The sequence below is a fragment of the Pocillopora verrucosa genome, chromosome 9 (genome assembly GCF_036669915.1).
Source record: "Pocillopora verrucosa isolate sample1 chromosome 9, ASM3666991v2, whole genome shotgun sequence".
Taxonomy (NCBI): Eukaryota; Metazoa; Cnidaria; class Anthozoa; order Scleractinia; family Pocilloporidae; genus Pocillopora; species Pocillopora verrucosa.
The window spans coordinates 3,101,103-3,116,961 of record NC_089320.1 but is presented as its reverse complement, the minus strand read 5'-3'; the positions used below and the strand labels follow the sequence as shown (position 1 = coordinate 3,116,961).

The 15,859-nt window shown below is 36.5% G+C and overlaps 1 protein-coding gene across 1 annotated transcript; it reads right to left on the bottom strand.

Moving 5' to 3' along the window:
* Positions 1 to 1,339: 1,339 nt before the first annotated feature.
* On the bottom strand, positions 1,340 to 14,952 carry LOC131786859 (protein dispatched homolog 3). The gene is made up of 12 exons (XM_059103930.2): positions 13,693 to 14,952; positions 11,099 to 11,531; positions 9,682 to 9,874; positions 8,123 to 8,927; positions 7,637 to 7,680; positions 7,465 to 7,506; positions 7,313 to 7,348; positions 7,011 to 7,198; positions 6,016 to 6,342; positions 4,945 to 5,218; positions 4,280 to 4,452; positions 1,340 to 3,720 (listed from the first exon to the last, which is right to left on the bottom strand). The coding sequence occupies exons 1-12, from the start codon at positions 14,748 to 14,750 to the stop codon at positions 3,364 to 3,366; spliced, it is 3,930 nt and encodes a 1,309-aa protein (XP_058959913.2). The 5' UTR covers positions 14,751 to 14,952; the 3' UTR covers positions 1,340 to 3,363.
* Positions 14,953 to 15,859: the final 907 nt, after the last annotated feature.

The window sequence follows — 15,859 nt, the reverse complement described above, 5'->3', positions numbered from 1 at the left end:
AGCAGAAAAGGCTCAGTCTTTAACTCACAGTAGAAACTTCAACTCGGTCAGTAGATGGTTTATGTATGTTTATCTAAATCCTCTATCTGAGGGTGTGGTTCAAGCTGAAGTCAGGGTAATTTTGCTGTGTTTTTGGGCAAGGCACTTCTCTGACTCCCAGTACCTCTTCCAATGCAACAGTTTTTTTTAAATGGCCAAAACCTGTCAGAGAAAACTGACAAAATTCAGGGGAAACTTGTCGCTGGACTGGTGAACCATTTAGGTGAAGTAGCAATGCTTTTGATTGGGGGTTTATCAATTATTTGCCACAAAAATTTACAAATAAAAAAAAAAAAAAAAAAAAAGAATACAGTAGCATCAGTGTTTCAGAGGTCATGGGTTCAAATTTCATAGGGACCTGAATTTTTTTCAGGCCTTAATTTCACTACTAGTTGAGTAGTATTCATAACTGCAAGGATTGCTTCTATTTTTGTTTCTTCAACCGCAGTTCACATATATGATACTCATATATTTAGTCATGAATTCACCATTTGGAGGGTTTATTTATAACCAACATAATGACTAACTCCCAGTTAGCTTGTTAGCTCAGTTGGTAGAGTGCTGCATCAGTATCACAGAGGTCATGGGTTCAAATTCTGCATGGGCCTGACTTTTTTTATGGCCTTATTTTCACTACCAGTTAAGTAGTATTCATAACTGCAAGGATCACTTCTCTATTGTTTAAAAAAAAGGTTTGACAGGGGGCAGTAACAGGAAAAGGTCCTAATGGACAACTGCCTCCCTATATCATAATAGGAACCATGCAAAAACAGTAAAAATTGTGAGTAAATGGGCAAATGGAAAAAAATCTCAATGAGCTAGATCAAGGTGGTAAATATAATGATAAAGGGCCTTTGTAATTAATAAAAAATTTGGTGAGATTGGCAGTTCTAGAGGTTCTTAGCAAGTTTGTTCCATGTAATCACAGCTCATGGGAAGAATATGCTACATAGTTTTGTCTTTGCTCAGCCTTAATTTTAAAATCATTTGGGTCAAAGTTGTGTTGTACATCCTCTTGTGGTGCAAATGAAATAGTCATGACAGTTAATGGACATTGAACCAGAGAGAAGAAAGGAGAAGATTGAATAAGACAGGAAGACATTTTAAGAAGGGGGCTTACTAGAGAAATGGAATAACTAAAGGATAGTGCATTTTAAAAAGTGGGGCTTGTCAGAAAGGGGCTCATTACAGAGGGCATGGCCTTATTGTAGGGTCCTTAATATAAGGAAGGACAAGTTCTGAAAACTACTTGTGCCAGTTTTAGATTCAGACTACCTTAAAAACAACTTTACAGTAAAGCTGAGCTGTATATGCACTTTTAATTTGAGTAATGCTTGCTGAGAAATCCTTAGCATTTAAAAAAAATATATAAAATGACAGACTAATTCTAACAGTCCAAACAGTGGATGATACTTTGATGTCTTTCCACATGACATTGTTTTTCAATTAAAAAAGAGAAAAAAGAAAGGTTACCATGATAATTATAATTGGAAACTATAAGTCTGCACAGATTCTTACATTTAAATATTCTTAACTTGATAACCACAGGGAATCTAAAATTGGTACCACTGACAGTGGGGACACTTCCCATACAGTTTTAAACCAAATTATCAAGTTGTGTCAAAAACAAAATGCTTGAATGTGAATGGTTCTTAACAGCCTTTATTTATGACCTAATAGGCTGTTTCAAGTCAAATTTCACCTGTCTGATTACAAACACTTGTAGTTAGACAGGCTGAGTCAAAGAAAATTATGCACTTTCAGCCATTAACCAATAAAAAAAAAAACTACATAACCTAGCCAAGGCTAGCCCATCAAATGAGGAAAACTTCAAAAGTAAACAGGTTGACAGATTCACATTGAAAGCATACATGAACAAAAACAAAAATGATCCAATGACTACCATTCGAATATGTATTCCTCTGATTCTGATGAGCATTTTTGGCATTAGATTAAATTTTTCATTACCAAGTTTCTCACATTTTGTCATTGACACAATTAATCACTAATCGCACTTTGTGTCACACAATTTAGACATAATTGTGCTTGTAATTTCAAATCAACCTCACACTATGAAGCTGGCCAAATTTGATATCACTTGCCCAATTATTATCTGAATTGTACTCCACTCAGTCAGAGCTACCATAACAAATCAACAGCTAAGTGTTACAATCTTGACACTGAATGAGTACCAAATGCTGGTCAATGTAAAAAAAATTATGAAAACTTTAAATGGAGACCAGTACAAAATTGACACATAATTGACACAAAATTGAAGGTAAAAAGATTCTAACTAACACAATACTATTTACAGATTGTATAAGCATGGAAGTACAGGGAAGAAGTCATGCGTGTAAGTTTGAAGACATTAGTAGACTTTTAAGCTTAACTTAGATGCATTCAAGGAACAAAAAGCAAAAAGAAAAAAACACCTTGTACATTAACCAAATCCATCTGCATTTCTTTCAAGCAATCACCAACTCCAAGAGTTATTCAGAATTAGGTATGATGTTGCACATAAAATTTCTAACCCTTAATATATCATTACAATTAAATTTTAATCCTTAAATCATTTTTTAACTTAATTTACATTTGAAAGATACCTCATACATTTAACAACACAACACAGTTCCCTTACTTTAAAAACAAGTAACAATACTTAATTACTTACAAAACTTACCTATCACTAAATCTTTACAATAGCTCTGGACGCAACTTGCTTTGTGCAATTCATATTAGAACATAAGAATTTCAGAGCCAAATGTCTGTGAAACAAAACCCTTCCTTTAGGAAAGATTTCCCATTACACAAAATAGCCTGGAGTCCAACTGTATGTGCACAAGTGGTTTTACAAATAATTTTCAAAGTGCTGCTTTAATTCAGTACAATTCTACACATGTTCTTACTTATTGAGAGCTCTTTGCCAGAATGCCTAAAAAGTTTGTCTCTTTTTGTAGGTGCTCAATTAGATAAAAAATAGCTTAATATTAGAGAATTCCTATTTTGAAGTTTTGTATTGTTGTTTTTGAAAAAAATCCAGACCACTGTATTTTTCTGTACAAAGTAATAACATTATTTTAAATTTAGTTTAACACAACAGTAAAATTGCATCTAATAGGCACAAAAACATCATCTTTCAAAATTAGCTGCATGTCTATAACAAGTTCCTTTAAATTTGCAAAATTGCAAAAATGACTAATTCAGTTCTACAAGCCTTTTAATCATACCTATTTTAAAACCCAATTCTATTAGCACTTAACTGAACTAGACTATGTTTACATGCTAAGAAGCTCAGACACTGTTTGTTGATTTTTGAGGATGTTGTCAGAAGTGTATAGGTTCTCCAGATGGCCCAGGGATGTTGACCTTCAATGTAACTGAGTACAACGCCAGGGTACCAAGACCACATACGACAACTACTACAACAAGAGCTTTAGCTGAAGTTATGAGGGAGGCTCGGAATTTCACCGGAGCCATAATACACAACAAAGCTACACATATTGTGAGGGTAAAGAAAATTGATACAGCAGTGTTGATGGCTAAAATCTGGCCAAACTTGGCAAAGAGCTGAATCACTGTCATGCACAGAGGTATTGATGCCACCACTGTTGTAATGGCAGAGCTGAGGATGGCTGTGCCAATATGCGACACAGCAGCTCGTGTTCTCCAGCCACGTATTTCCTGTCACAAGAGAATAAAAAATACTGTTAAAAACACCCACTAACAAAGGCTCATCCTGTATATTAATAAGTCAAGAACATATCCTTGAATAAATTCTCCAAAAAAAATTTAAACATCCAAAACATGAACACAGGCCAGAGATACTCAAAATAAAAAAAAGTCCTATCACAGTATTTCAGCCAAGAATACTACCAAGTAAGCCAGCCAGAACTTCTGGACCCAAAGTCCAGTGCACCAACCATTAGTTCACAACATCTCTACAAGATCTTGGACATAAAAAGTTTCAATAACGTCTGTTTGCCATCTCTCTCTATTCTATTTATAAACATGACGCTATCGACATTGCTGATCCTAGCAGTATGCAGGATGTGTGTCATATGAACTTTGTAATAGACCTCTCTCACCGTGGAGTCTCTGAGGCTCAGTGGTAGAGCAACAGAGTGGGAAATCCAAGGTCTGAGGTTCGATTCCTCATGGGGACTCAGATTTTTTTCTTTGTCCCACACTCGTGAGAAGACAAAGAGCATTTTTCTTTAATGTCTGTTTACTTCACACAAACCTTAGAAGAGCTGAGATTCTGTGGTATACAGTTTCCAGCCATAATGTAACCCTCTACCAAATGAACGCAATAATCAACCGATGTGCCAACCAAAATAGATAAAGAAATTGCTTCCACTGCTCCAAGATGCCATGAAAGCAGGTAAAAAATTCCCACAACTGTGGTCAGGACACCTGTCAGAAAGAAAGCCATCAAAGAAGTCTTTGTGTGAGATCCTTCAGACTTCCCTGTACAGAACTGCCACAAGCAAACAACTCTTCTATTTTAGGACTTTGAAATTCCATCCAGCTATCACTCAAGTCAAATCATACACTGACAGACTTCAATTGCTGCTTTTAAAGAGAAAATTGATTTCAACTTTTTAGAGAGAATTTAATTTCTTATTTGACATCTAGAAGTGTGTATGTATATTCTAACTGAACAATATGGTACCTTTAATCTAGAAAGCCCCTTTGGGAGGAGTACAATACATCTGTAAGTTCAAAATGAATGTATGTATGTTTAAAACTGTGTGGAAGGCAATGTGAAGGACTGAATTTTAGAGTTTGGGACTGAGGTTGGGTGAACTAATTCCCGACCCAAAAACTCACACACAGCCCCAAATCATTGCCTGTGATGTAAATCAAAGACCAAATTTGATACCAACAAGTTGATGACATACATACCTACTATGGTGACCATTACAATAAAGGTCAAACAAGCGTTGGCCGTGAACACAGCCACAGAGAAAACACATAACATAAGTGAAAACACTGTGCCATAGATTGCACTGTTGACAGCCACAACTTCAATGAACACATTCACCCATTCTTGATTTGTTTGGAAAATTGACTTGAATCCTTCAGGAAAAGATGGAGAACTGATAATGTCTTTCAAAAAGCTGTCCCATTTCTCAAAATCTTCAACTTTTTCATGCGATGACTTGCCTTTGAAAATTTTCTGAAGAAAAAAGGAAATGCAGCCGTTAGAAAATAATAACATTTTTTGAAATTAGGAAGGTAACTAAACAGACACTGTCAACACGGCCACCATGATTGCAGTCTGCAGGACTGAAAACAAAATAATGACAACACATAGAGACAGTAGCTTAGTCTTGTACCCAGACCTTCCACAGCCAAGTGGTTATATTTTCAGTTACAGTTACACTGAAGGATCTGGGGATGAGATAAGAGGCAGCTAGCACACTCCCCCAGACCCCTTCAGGATCCAACAGGCTACTCCAACAGACGATACCATTACCTGTCTAAATCAAATGCAAAACTGAAAACAAAATAATGACAACACATAGAGACAGTAGCTTAGTCTTGTACCCAGACCTTCCACATCACAAAACACTGTGTAAACTTCAACATAATCAATGCACAAAAGAACAAAAAGGGAGCCTTGTTTGTTCTTTAAATGTCAATGGTGACATCATCTGTACGTCTGTCCTCATTCATAATGTGCTTAGGATTCCATCAGCTTTTCATATAATTTTGGTTTGAGTACTTGAAGCCTTAAGAAGAAGCACTCACCGGCTTCAAGATTCTACCCATGGACTTGGGGTTCTGTGGGCCAGGAATTAAATCAAGAAGGCCTTACAAAATGTGGTGGGGTTACCCCTTTACAGACTAGCCTACCTTTCAAGGGGAGTTTACAATACTCTTCCATTGCTTCATGCCATTAAAACTGGGATAAGTTTTTCAAGGTTGGCCCTTCTGACCTTCAATCCTCTTTTAACTCACATCACAACTTACCGATTCAAAAGCCATTTTCATCCAGTATGTCTTATTTCCATAAGGATTCTTAATATCCATATAGTACATCTTTGCCTGAGAAGACCCTGAGCTAAAAGTTGGTTTAGTTAAGTTAAAACAGTCTTTGTAAAAAACAGATGAATGACCATTAATGCTGATATCATCCAGGAAGAAATCCCACATCCAGCTGGGGAAGCAATCTGCTCCTCCTTCTCTAACAAGCTCATGATTGTTGCTTATCATTTTGCACAGGCGGCACGCAGCGCTGACAAATTTGGATCTTTCTGAAACCAACTTTGTGAAACTAAAGTCTGGAATAACTTCCCCCTACAAGAGAAAATGAATATTTATGCATTATTTTCAAGAAAAAATGAAATATGTCTCTGCATTAATTTGATTTGTCATAATAAACTCTACACTGTTAGAGTTTTCATGATGAAATGTTTTAGTAACAGAATAAAGTAAATGATAAAACATTCATGTCTGTATGAAAATTTGCTGGAGAATTCATTGGGGTATAAAGTAGAGCTGTCAGTAAGAGCCACAAGCCATCCAAACCTGGCACCTGGTTTGACATGAATGACTGAATGCATAATTTAACAGGGAAAAGTTATTCCACAATTAGAATTTGCTCAAAGGTTTGTGTGACCTTCTTGGAGCACTTGGGACAATTGAACCACAAAGTTACCAGTCTTGTCTTTAATTCAATATCTAAAAGCTTTGTAGAAATTGTCACTAACCTAGTAAATAATTAATACTTTTGTCTTTAAGATAGGGGCTTACCAACAAACATTTCAGTCCCTGAGGTGGCTATAACTAAATAATTACCGGTAATGTCCAAAAATACACATACTCAAATTTACAGAAAATCATCTGTCCAAAATTGTTCAATAAAAATTATGCCTTTCATTCAACATCATGGAAAGATAAATTTTAAACTAAATGCACTTTTTATTACTGACAACTTTTCAGGTGGAGCATCAGTATGTCCATACCTTCTTTTCAATAACATGCTCTCGCCTGATCATGCTACGATCAATCTTACTCAAGCCAAGGATCACAAAAATGACCGCTGATGAAGCCACAATGGGTTTCGGGACTGGTTTGCACCCTCCAGGACACAGTGGGGGTGTGATTGGTGTGCCAATAGCAGTTGGTGAATGAATGTCATTCCCAGAACCACCTGATGTGTTTGAAAAATATGACATCAATTTTATTTGCCTGCTTGATTAATCAATACTCCAAACAATTTTTGAATAAATTTAACATCAAAGAAGTCAAAAGCAAGAATCCATACCTCTATTTGACTCTGTCTTTTTGGTCAGGGGTTTGTCTGAAAAATATTGACAACAAACAAATTTAACAACAGACAAAGGAAGAACAATTTACAAGACTCAATTAAAATATTAACCATGCAAGCAACATAAAAAGTAGTAAATAAATTCCTACCTTTGTTTGGCTTTTGTGTTGGTGTTAACTTCCTTTCCGTCCCTGATTGGTACATAACAAAAAGTCAAACATTACCAACAAAGTTGAAACGTGTTGAAAGGCTGAAAAATATAACTGTCAATTTTTTCTGGATACTCCTCACTGAACAAACAAAGGATAAATTAACACTCACTTGGTTTTTTCGTACTATGAACTGCAGGTTTTTTGGTTGGAGAGCTGCAAGAAGCAATTTTATATATATCAATGGACAAACTTAAACCAACAGAACCAGACGCAGGAACACTCTACAACAACTAAAAGTTAAAATACTACAACTGATGCCCAGCTCAGAGAAAAAATTGCAAGATGGCCTAAGCATAGGGATCTTCTTGATTCAACCTTTTCAACCCTAACATCAGCTTTCATATTCTCCAAACTGTTTTCTGTACACTTCCTAAGGTGTTGACAAGGAGAATTTGTCAAACAATTAAGAGTTTCTTTAGTTGGTGATCATTTCATTTATTCTCAAGAAATTGATGTGAAATTCTGGGGTTATATTGTAAAGAGAAATTAAATGCTAGTCACTCTAAGTGTTGAAATGGATAAAAGTCAAGTGAATGCTAGGAGGGAAGCTACGTCTTACAGAAGTAATTCACCTCAAGCCTACATACTGACTCACCTAGAGCTAGTTTTTTTCTGCAAACTTGCTGTTGTTGGTTTCAACGTCTTCCCTTTTGGTATAGGAGTTGTATTGGAATTTGGAGGCTTGACTATACCATCTCCCTTTTTTTTGTCTCCTGAAGTGTCTGGAGTCTTAAGTGCTGGGGTTGATTCAGATATTGGTGAATTACTCTGAGTTGTCACCATGAGCTTTTTTGTAGCTGGTGTAGGGTTATCGATGTCGTTTGACTGTTGAAATTCATTCACAAGCTGATCGGCAGCAATGTCATTTGTGTCTAATGATTCACTGCTCATGTTATACTTCAGCTCTATAAGTTGCTGCAAATTGGTGCTTTCCTTGAAGAATGCTGGTGGCTTGGTAGACGGTCGGATTTGTGAGTCAAAACCAATGGACACACCCAGGATTAAAATAAAAAGAACTAGAACAATATAACGGCACTTTTGTATTGGAACAGCAAGCCAGTAATACAGAAATGACTGTAGCCCACATCGGCAACGACAGCAACTGCTACTGTGACTTTGATGAGGCAGCCCTTGTCTTGATTGGAAAGACCTCCTGTGCACTAGGGGTGCTTGTTGATCAAACGTACCATTGGGATCATCAAACATGGTCAAGTCAGTGTCACTTGAACTAGGAGATGGGCTTTGTGAGTTAGGGGAACTACTGTCTAAGTTGATCAGCGAGGTGTCGTCCTCCTGAGAGAGTGATCTATCAGCAAGTTCCATCACTTGCGATGCTGATGACGATGAAGCTTGCTGAGAATAACTCCTCTCATTTCCCGACAGAAACTGCAGAATATCACCTGCAAATAGATGTCATCATTAACCCTTAAACTCCCACGATATAATGGTTGATTCTCCCCTCTACATGCTGCATATTTCCTTATAAGTCAGTTACAAAAATTTTGTTTTAGGTAAAGAAAACAAATTCAGCCAGGGAATTTTCAGCAGGCTCAAAGGTTATACCACTGAATTGCTATTTCTGACTGATCAAGAGCTGATTCTCTTAACAAGGAAGTACTTAGCAGATTAAATTCCTGAGAAAATTCACTAATCAAGGGCTGTTTCTCATAACTCCCTGTAACTTTACGAGCCTGATATAATGTCAAAATGTTATTGAATTCTTCAAAAGTCTTTGCACCAACAAATTTTCAGCAGGTTCAGAAGGTTATACCACTGAATTGCTATTTCCGACTGATCAGGAGCTGATTTTCTTGACAAGTAAGTACTTAGCAGATTAAATTTCTGAAGAAATTCACTAATCAAGGGCTGTTTCTCACAACTTCCCGTAACTTTATGAGCCTGATATAATGTTAAAAAAATTTAGTTATATTGAATTCTTCAAAAGTCTTTGCACCAACATTACTCCAACCTGTTTTTTCATCCTGATATTTTTATTGTTTGTATTTCAAATCTGTCTAAATCTTGATTATGAAAGAAACACAGCAAACAAAATCCTGCTCTATGGGCCTGATAAGTTACCACATCTTTCAAAAGAATGAGCCCCATATATCAAGAGGCACTGAGAATAACCATAAGTTATTACTAAATACTTACCTGGCAAATCAGAACGTCCACTCCCCAAGGCGCAATTCAACTTCCCGAAAATCATTTTATATATCAATACTTCCCATTTTGAAATGTAACGATGCCAAAGGGTGAGAGCTGGGGGAATGGTAAAAAACACTGTAAACCAGCAGCTGCCCACTATCAGCCCCATAAACAGGCCAAAATCACGGATAGCTGGCATCTGTTTGACACATAAAGCAACTGTTAGTATTTTGGAACAAGTTAAGGCAGCTCTCTTTGCGAAAATGGGCAACTTTTGATGTGATTGTGCTGGTATCCTCACAGCCTCTGGCAGAGTGCCAGAATAAAATTAAACTTAAGTGGAATATTGGTTGCAAATTGTGCAACCAAAAAATGTTGACTTAAGGCTAACAGTTGTGTCTGATTTGAAATATGATTTTGTAAAATATAATAGTTTGTTTCACTTAGTCATATTGATAATTTGTATTTTTATAAACGTCTGTGAAAAGTGGGATTCCTAAAGTTGGGAGTACTGTAAAAACCTCCAGATAAGCTGCACTTTTTCTCCAAAAATCATTGCTAGAAATTGAGGGTGCAGCTTATCTGCGGGAACATTTCCATTTTCACGTCGGATCTAATGCCTGGTTACTAAGCTTCAAATGTTCCGCTCACATTCTTGTTGTAATGCAAAAATCTATGAAAAAATTGTGTTGAATGAAGAAATTCCTATCAACAATTACCAGAAAAAGATCAATCATATGTCAAAGTTGGTAGAAACAATATTCACATTGAAGTACTAAAATTGTGGGTAAGACTTTGAAGTATTTTCCATTGCAATGTTAATAGTGAGTTTATGTACGATGAACAGTGAATGAAGAAGACTCCCCAAGACTCAACTTTGGATTACTTTTGATTTCTTTCAAAAAACCTTTTTTCCAAAATTTGAGCTGCTAAATTCAGGGTGCGGCTTATCTGCGGGTGTGGCTTATCTGCAGGTGCAGCTTATCTGCAGGTGCGGCTTATCTGAAGGTACAGCCTATCTGTGGATTTTTACGGTAATACATATCTCATAGAGCATGCTAATCATTCTTTAGAATTTTAGAGAACCTAAATAACACTGCCTTGTTTCCAGTTTCCCTCAACCATCGCCAGAAAAAAGAAAAAAAACCATAATGCGTATATGAAAAAATTGCACCACTGGTTGCCAGTGACTAAGCAAACAAATCCTTTTAAGGTTCCTGAGGGTATCTGCAAACAGTGGTTTCAATAACTTTTTCCATAAATGACTCTGCATAATAGAAAACCCAATCACAACGGCCTGCCCCCAGGCTAAGCACTGACTGTGGAAAGAGGTCTTACAGGTGATAGTAGACTACAGGTAACCTGCTCTTTTTGATACCCCTGTGCTAATAAGACCTTCACCCTCTCTGTAACTCTAACCCACCTTGGAAAAGCAGTTGGCGAAAAAAGCCATTGCTGTGGTAAATGATGTGAAGAAGGTTGCTTTGCCTGCTGTACATATGGTATGCAGCATGCGTGATTCCAAACTTCTTGCACTGTGTGCTTGACAGAAAGTATTGACAAAGACAAAGACATCATCCACTCCAATACCGATAATGATGAATGCTGAAATGCCACTAAGAATGCCAAGACTTGGGACTTGAAACACATGACGGAAAAAGAAATAAGCCACGAAAAGAGGAGTTACAATACTGATAATTCCGAAAAAAGTTAAAAAGAGGGAAAGTCGCGTGAAAATGAGCACAAAAATTCCAACAAAAGCGATGGTGAACACTGCTAACTTGATGTCTGCCCATAGTGTCTTATTCACTTCATAGTCAAAGACATCTGTTCCACCATAGAGCAATCTCACTTTGCTGTTGACAAAAACAAAGATAATGTAACTCTAAGAGGTGAGGTATGCTCTACAAAGTTTTGTGATTTTTTCTGCTTAAAATCTTCCTTGGAAAACTAGTTATTTGAATTTCTTTGAAAAGAAAATTTTCATTCATACTTTCTCTTTATGCTTTTTAATGGCAAAGACAAATATTGAAAAGTTTCTGGATCACTTTTCTTCCCTGAGTTTTCTTAAGCATATTCTAAAGATATGGTACATCACCGTATCATATAGTTAACATTTTAACTTTCATGAGTGTTCAAGACAAAATTTCTCCTTACAATATCAATACAAAATCAAGCAGACAAATGATAAGAATAATGAAAAATATCGATTAGAGGATCATTAGTTGATCCAATACCAATTTAATTTTCTGAATTAAACACAAAAAGAATCATGAGGCAGACGATAAGGAGAATTACTAATGAGATCTAGGGAGTGAGAGGGTTGACTCTAAAGCTAAGATCTAATCAGTAACCCTCCATTCCACCTGTTATGAAAATAATAAGATACAAGAAAAAATTACTCAGTTCTGATTGGTTAAGATAAATGCAGTTTTCAGGTAATTCAGTGCAGAAGAGGGTTAATTCAGTGCAAAGATGTAACAAACTAGACTGAACAATTCCTTGAACTGTTCAGCCAGACTATGAAATTTTTTGTGTCTAAAGATGTGAAAATATCATTTATATATTTTTTTTGTTTTGATCGTACGCAGTTGTTTTGACCAAATGCACAATGTCACTTGCAGGGTTTGAATTTAGTTATTTTTGCACTTGCTGCACTGCTTTGCTTCTGCATAATTATAATGTGCTATCTCATATTTTTTCATGTATACTATTAATACATAATCACATGATTTTCGCTTGTGCAATTTAGAATAAATAAGCACTTGCTAATTTTTTTCAAAACCACAAATTGCACTCACTCTATGGGCTCATGCAATTTTGTTGGTCTTTGCTAAAATTTACTTTTGCTTATTTATTCCAAATTGCACTCAAAATCTTGTGATTACCTAGACAAATATTCTTGTGAATTAGTTGAGATAATTTGGTATTGTCTTCATTCACCAATTGTTTGCAAAATAATGCATTTGAAGCAAAGGAGGTAATTCCAAGCAATACAAAGTGATGCCATTGTAAGTGAAAACATATATTAACATACAACAAGTGGTTTCTGTGTTCAGAGGTGCAAATCTTTTGAACAACAAGGCCAGCCTCCCTGCATCACCTCTGCCATTTAATATTCTGAATTTTGTGCAAAAACTTTCCTTGTTGCTTTTGAATGCTAATTGCTCTGTGTCATCATCCAATAAGATTTTAAAGAATTGATGCATATGACAAGAGGTCCAGTCCTAACAATAGCATCTTCCCTAAGGCACCCTCTGTGTTGACAATCAACAACTAATGCTTACAAACCTTCCAGAATAGATTGTAGCAAACTGAAAAGGTGCTAGGCTGTGACTCTCATCTCTAAGAATTGAAACTCGTGACCATTTGTTTTTATACATTGTTTGCTATTGTTGACAGCAATTTGCATATCGACTAAACACCAGATTAGAGTACGATTGTTCAATTTTACTCCTAATGCTGGATATTTTAATGAAAAAACTCAAACAAGGAAGAGAGGAAATTTGCATCCAAATTAGTCGATATGATGGGAATTCGCGTCTGAGTTTTCACCTGTGCAGCTGCAAGTGTTGGATCGAGCTTGCTGTACAAAAGAGTTCTGAAAAATATTCCTCGCAAACGAAATGGTATATTTTTCCACGCTTGAACAATAACAAATGATAAAGCATTTTCACGATATTGTAGAATAAGGAAATTTGAGAGTTTGAGAGCCTTACGCTGAAGATGTTTTTTGAGAGTAGAACCTTAATTCTCTAACCAGAAAGCGTCATAAGGGTTTACAAAACTCGCGATCTAAATAATAAACCGCCAACTGAATAACCAACCGAATAACCAACCGAATTAACCTACTTTACGTGCCGATCACTTCAAGCAATGTCAATATAGCAATTGTATCATGCTTCAAAGAGCTTTAGATTGCAACTAAGGAAAAAAGGAATTTCTAGATCGATCCACGCAAAACTGACAAAAATCGCTATGCCGTAGAAATATGAATTACATAATAGTTGTACTTACTCTGTTGACATCTTTTTCATTGCTTCAATGTAGCTCTTCAAAAAATTCTCGTATCGATCTCTTTCCTTACGGTTGGTGCCATCCGGCTTCAGAGGAGAACCAAATTTCATTTCTGCTCGTAAGAATCGACTCTTCAAGTTATCCTTCGAAAAAGAGTCGTCGACAAACCAATACGTAAATGTTTTTGTAAGCAGAAGCTTTAAGGTGTTCTGGATGCTGGTTTCTGTAAGGTTCTTGATTACAGTACCATCTTCGTTCCTTCCCTGTCCGTCGAATATTTCTTTTTTGAGAAACTCAGATCGCGAGGGATAAAAGAAATTTATAAGAGAAATTGGAGGGACACAGTGATCATCTAGAAAAGGGTCAGCTCTTGCTTCTTTCCATTTCCAGCAGTAGTCGTTGAATCCCTGCTGCGACATAAGACTCTGGTCTATTGCGTGGACGGTTTCGAGTCTTTCTTTAGTGAACATGTTCAGGTCGTCGTCCCCTATGGCAAGATAGACTAACTCCAACCTCCATCTCGGTTTTGTTTGATAAGAAGTCTTTTCTGTCGGTTTTTCGTCTAGAGCCCTCGCAAATCTTTTACGTCTCAAATTAGGAAGCTTCTTCTGCGTATGGGAATGGCTTCCAGCAACCTCAACCATATCATTTCGTTCAGAACTTATATGTCCCGGGATTTCGAATGACTCTATAGATTTGTCTATAACCAAACAATCACCGTTATTGCAATCAGGAATAACCACAACGAGCGCCAAAGCGACGGGAATTAAAATTGCGAAGAACAAAACCAACGAAGAAACAGCTGGATGAACATAGACCCTCGTAACCCGGAGTAAAAAATTGTCAATACAGTAAGTTTTACTGTTACAGCGAGAGAGGAACGCTCGAAACGACGTGAATGAAGTCTTCGGTTGACGATAAGACAAGGAAGGCTCTGTTAAAGAAGGGTCCATCTGGGATTGGCCTCCACCAAATTCTAGATTCGCGTCATCATGCCCAACGAGGAGCTTTGATAAGTCATCGCTGTCTTTCCTCGAATGTCTAGCTTGCATGTTCATGTTGCTATGTTTCACAAATCGCTAGCTACTGTTGACCTGAAAACCTTCGTAACTCAACTAAAAGCTAACATAAATAGGCCTCAGTGTTTAGTGACTCTCAGTTCATCCTCAGAATAGGTGGTTTAGCATATTACATCACGAACGCTCTCACGATGTCTCCAACTCAAACTCAAAGTATTTGTTTAGCCAGAGGTTATCTGACTAGAGCCGGGACTTTTGTTATGAACAATTCATCACGTGACTTGTATTTATTTTCGTTTTTGTTCGCGTGATGATGTAAGGGTCAAATTTCACTGAGAGGGAATAAATCTTCTCTCTACCTACGGAATTTTGCTAAAAATACGAGTTATTGTCTTACATGACAAAGAAAATGGATGTTTAATACAATATTAATTCAAGTGCGAATCAACATCGCTTCTGTTTGGTGAAAAACGATTTACAGCATCTGGCACGGAAGCACGAAACGCAGCTATGTCAATCGGCCAACAAAAGGCTCTTTGAAGTTTTCTCTTAATCATTGTTGATGAGAGGAAAGACGTAGGCTGGATTTTGGTGTGGTTATCCGGGGAAGAGTCAAAATCTCCTTTTGCAGTCCTTGAAATGTATTTGATGAATATTGAAACAAAAATGAAGTTCTTTATTAATGTTATTTGTACTTTTTAAATGTACAGATTCCCAAAATGAGATACTGTAAAAATATAGCCTTTGAATGACAGGGTGCGTCGATTAAAACCGCAAGAATAGATATCAGGAATGCGCGGACACTTGGTAAATCTTAAATTTCTCTCAGCCTAGCAACGATGAGATTACTCTGAAAATTAAAAGATGTTAGAATTTTTCATTTAAGTAACCCGAAACAGTGCAATGTTAGTAACATAAATTCATTGCCAGTGAATTAACATTGTTTTGTTTTGTTTTGTTTTTATTTTTTTAAATATTATTTATAGCCGAGACTCTTTAAATAGAAAACAAAGAGAGTAAACTGCTTCGAAGATTTTAAAAATATGCAAGCTGGTCAAACAAAATTAAAAGGCTTTAATTTCATTAAACTAAAATTGGAATCTGAGAAAGGACTGGTTAGGCTTCTAAAGTCTCATGAAGACGTCAGT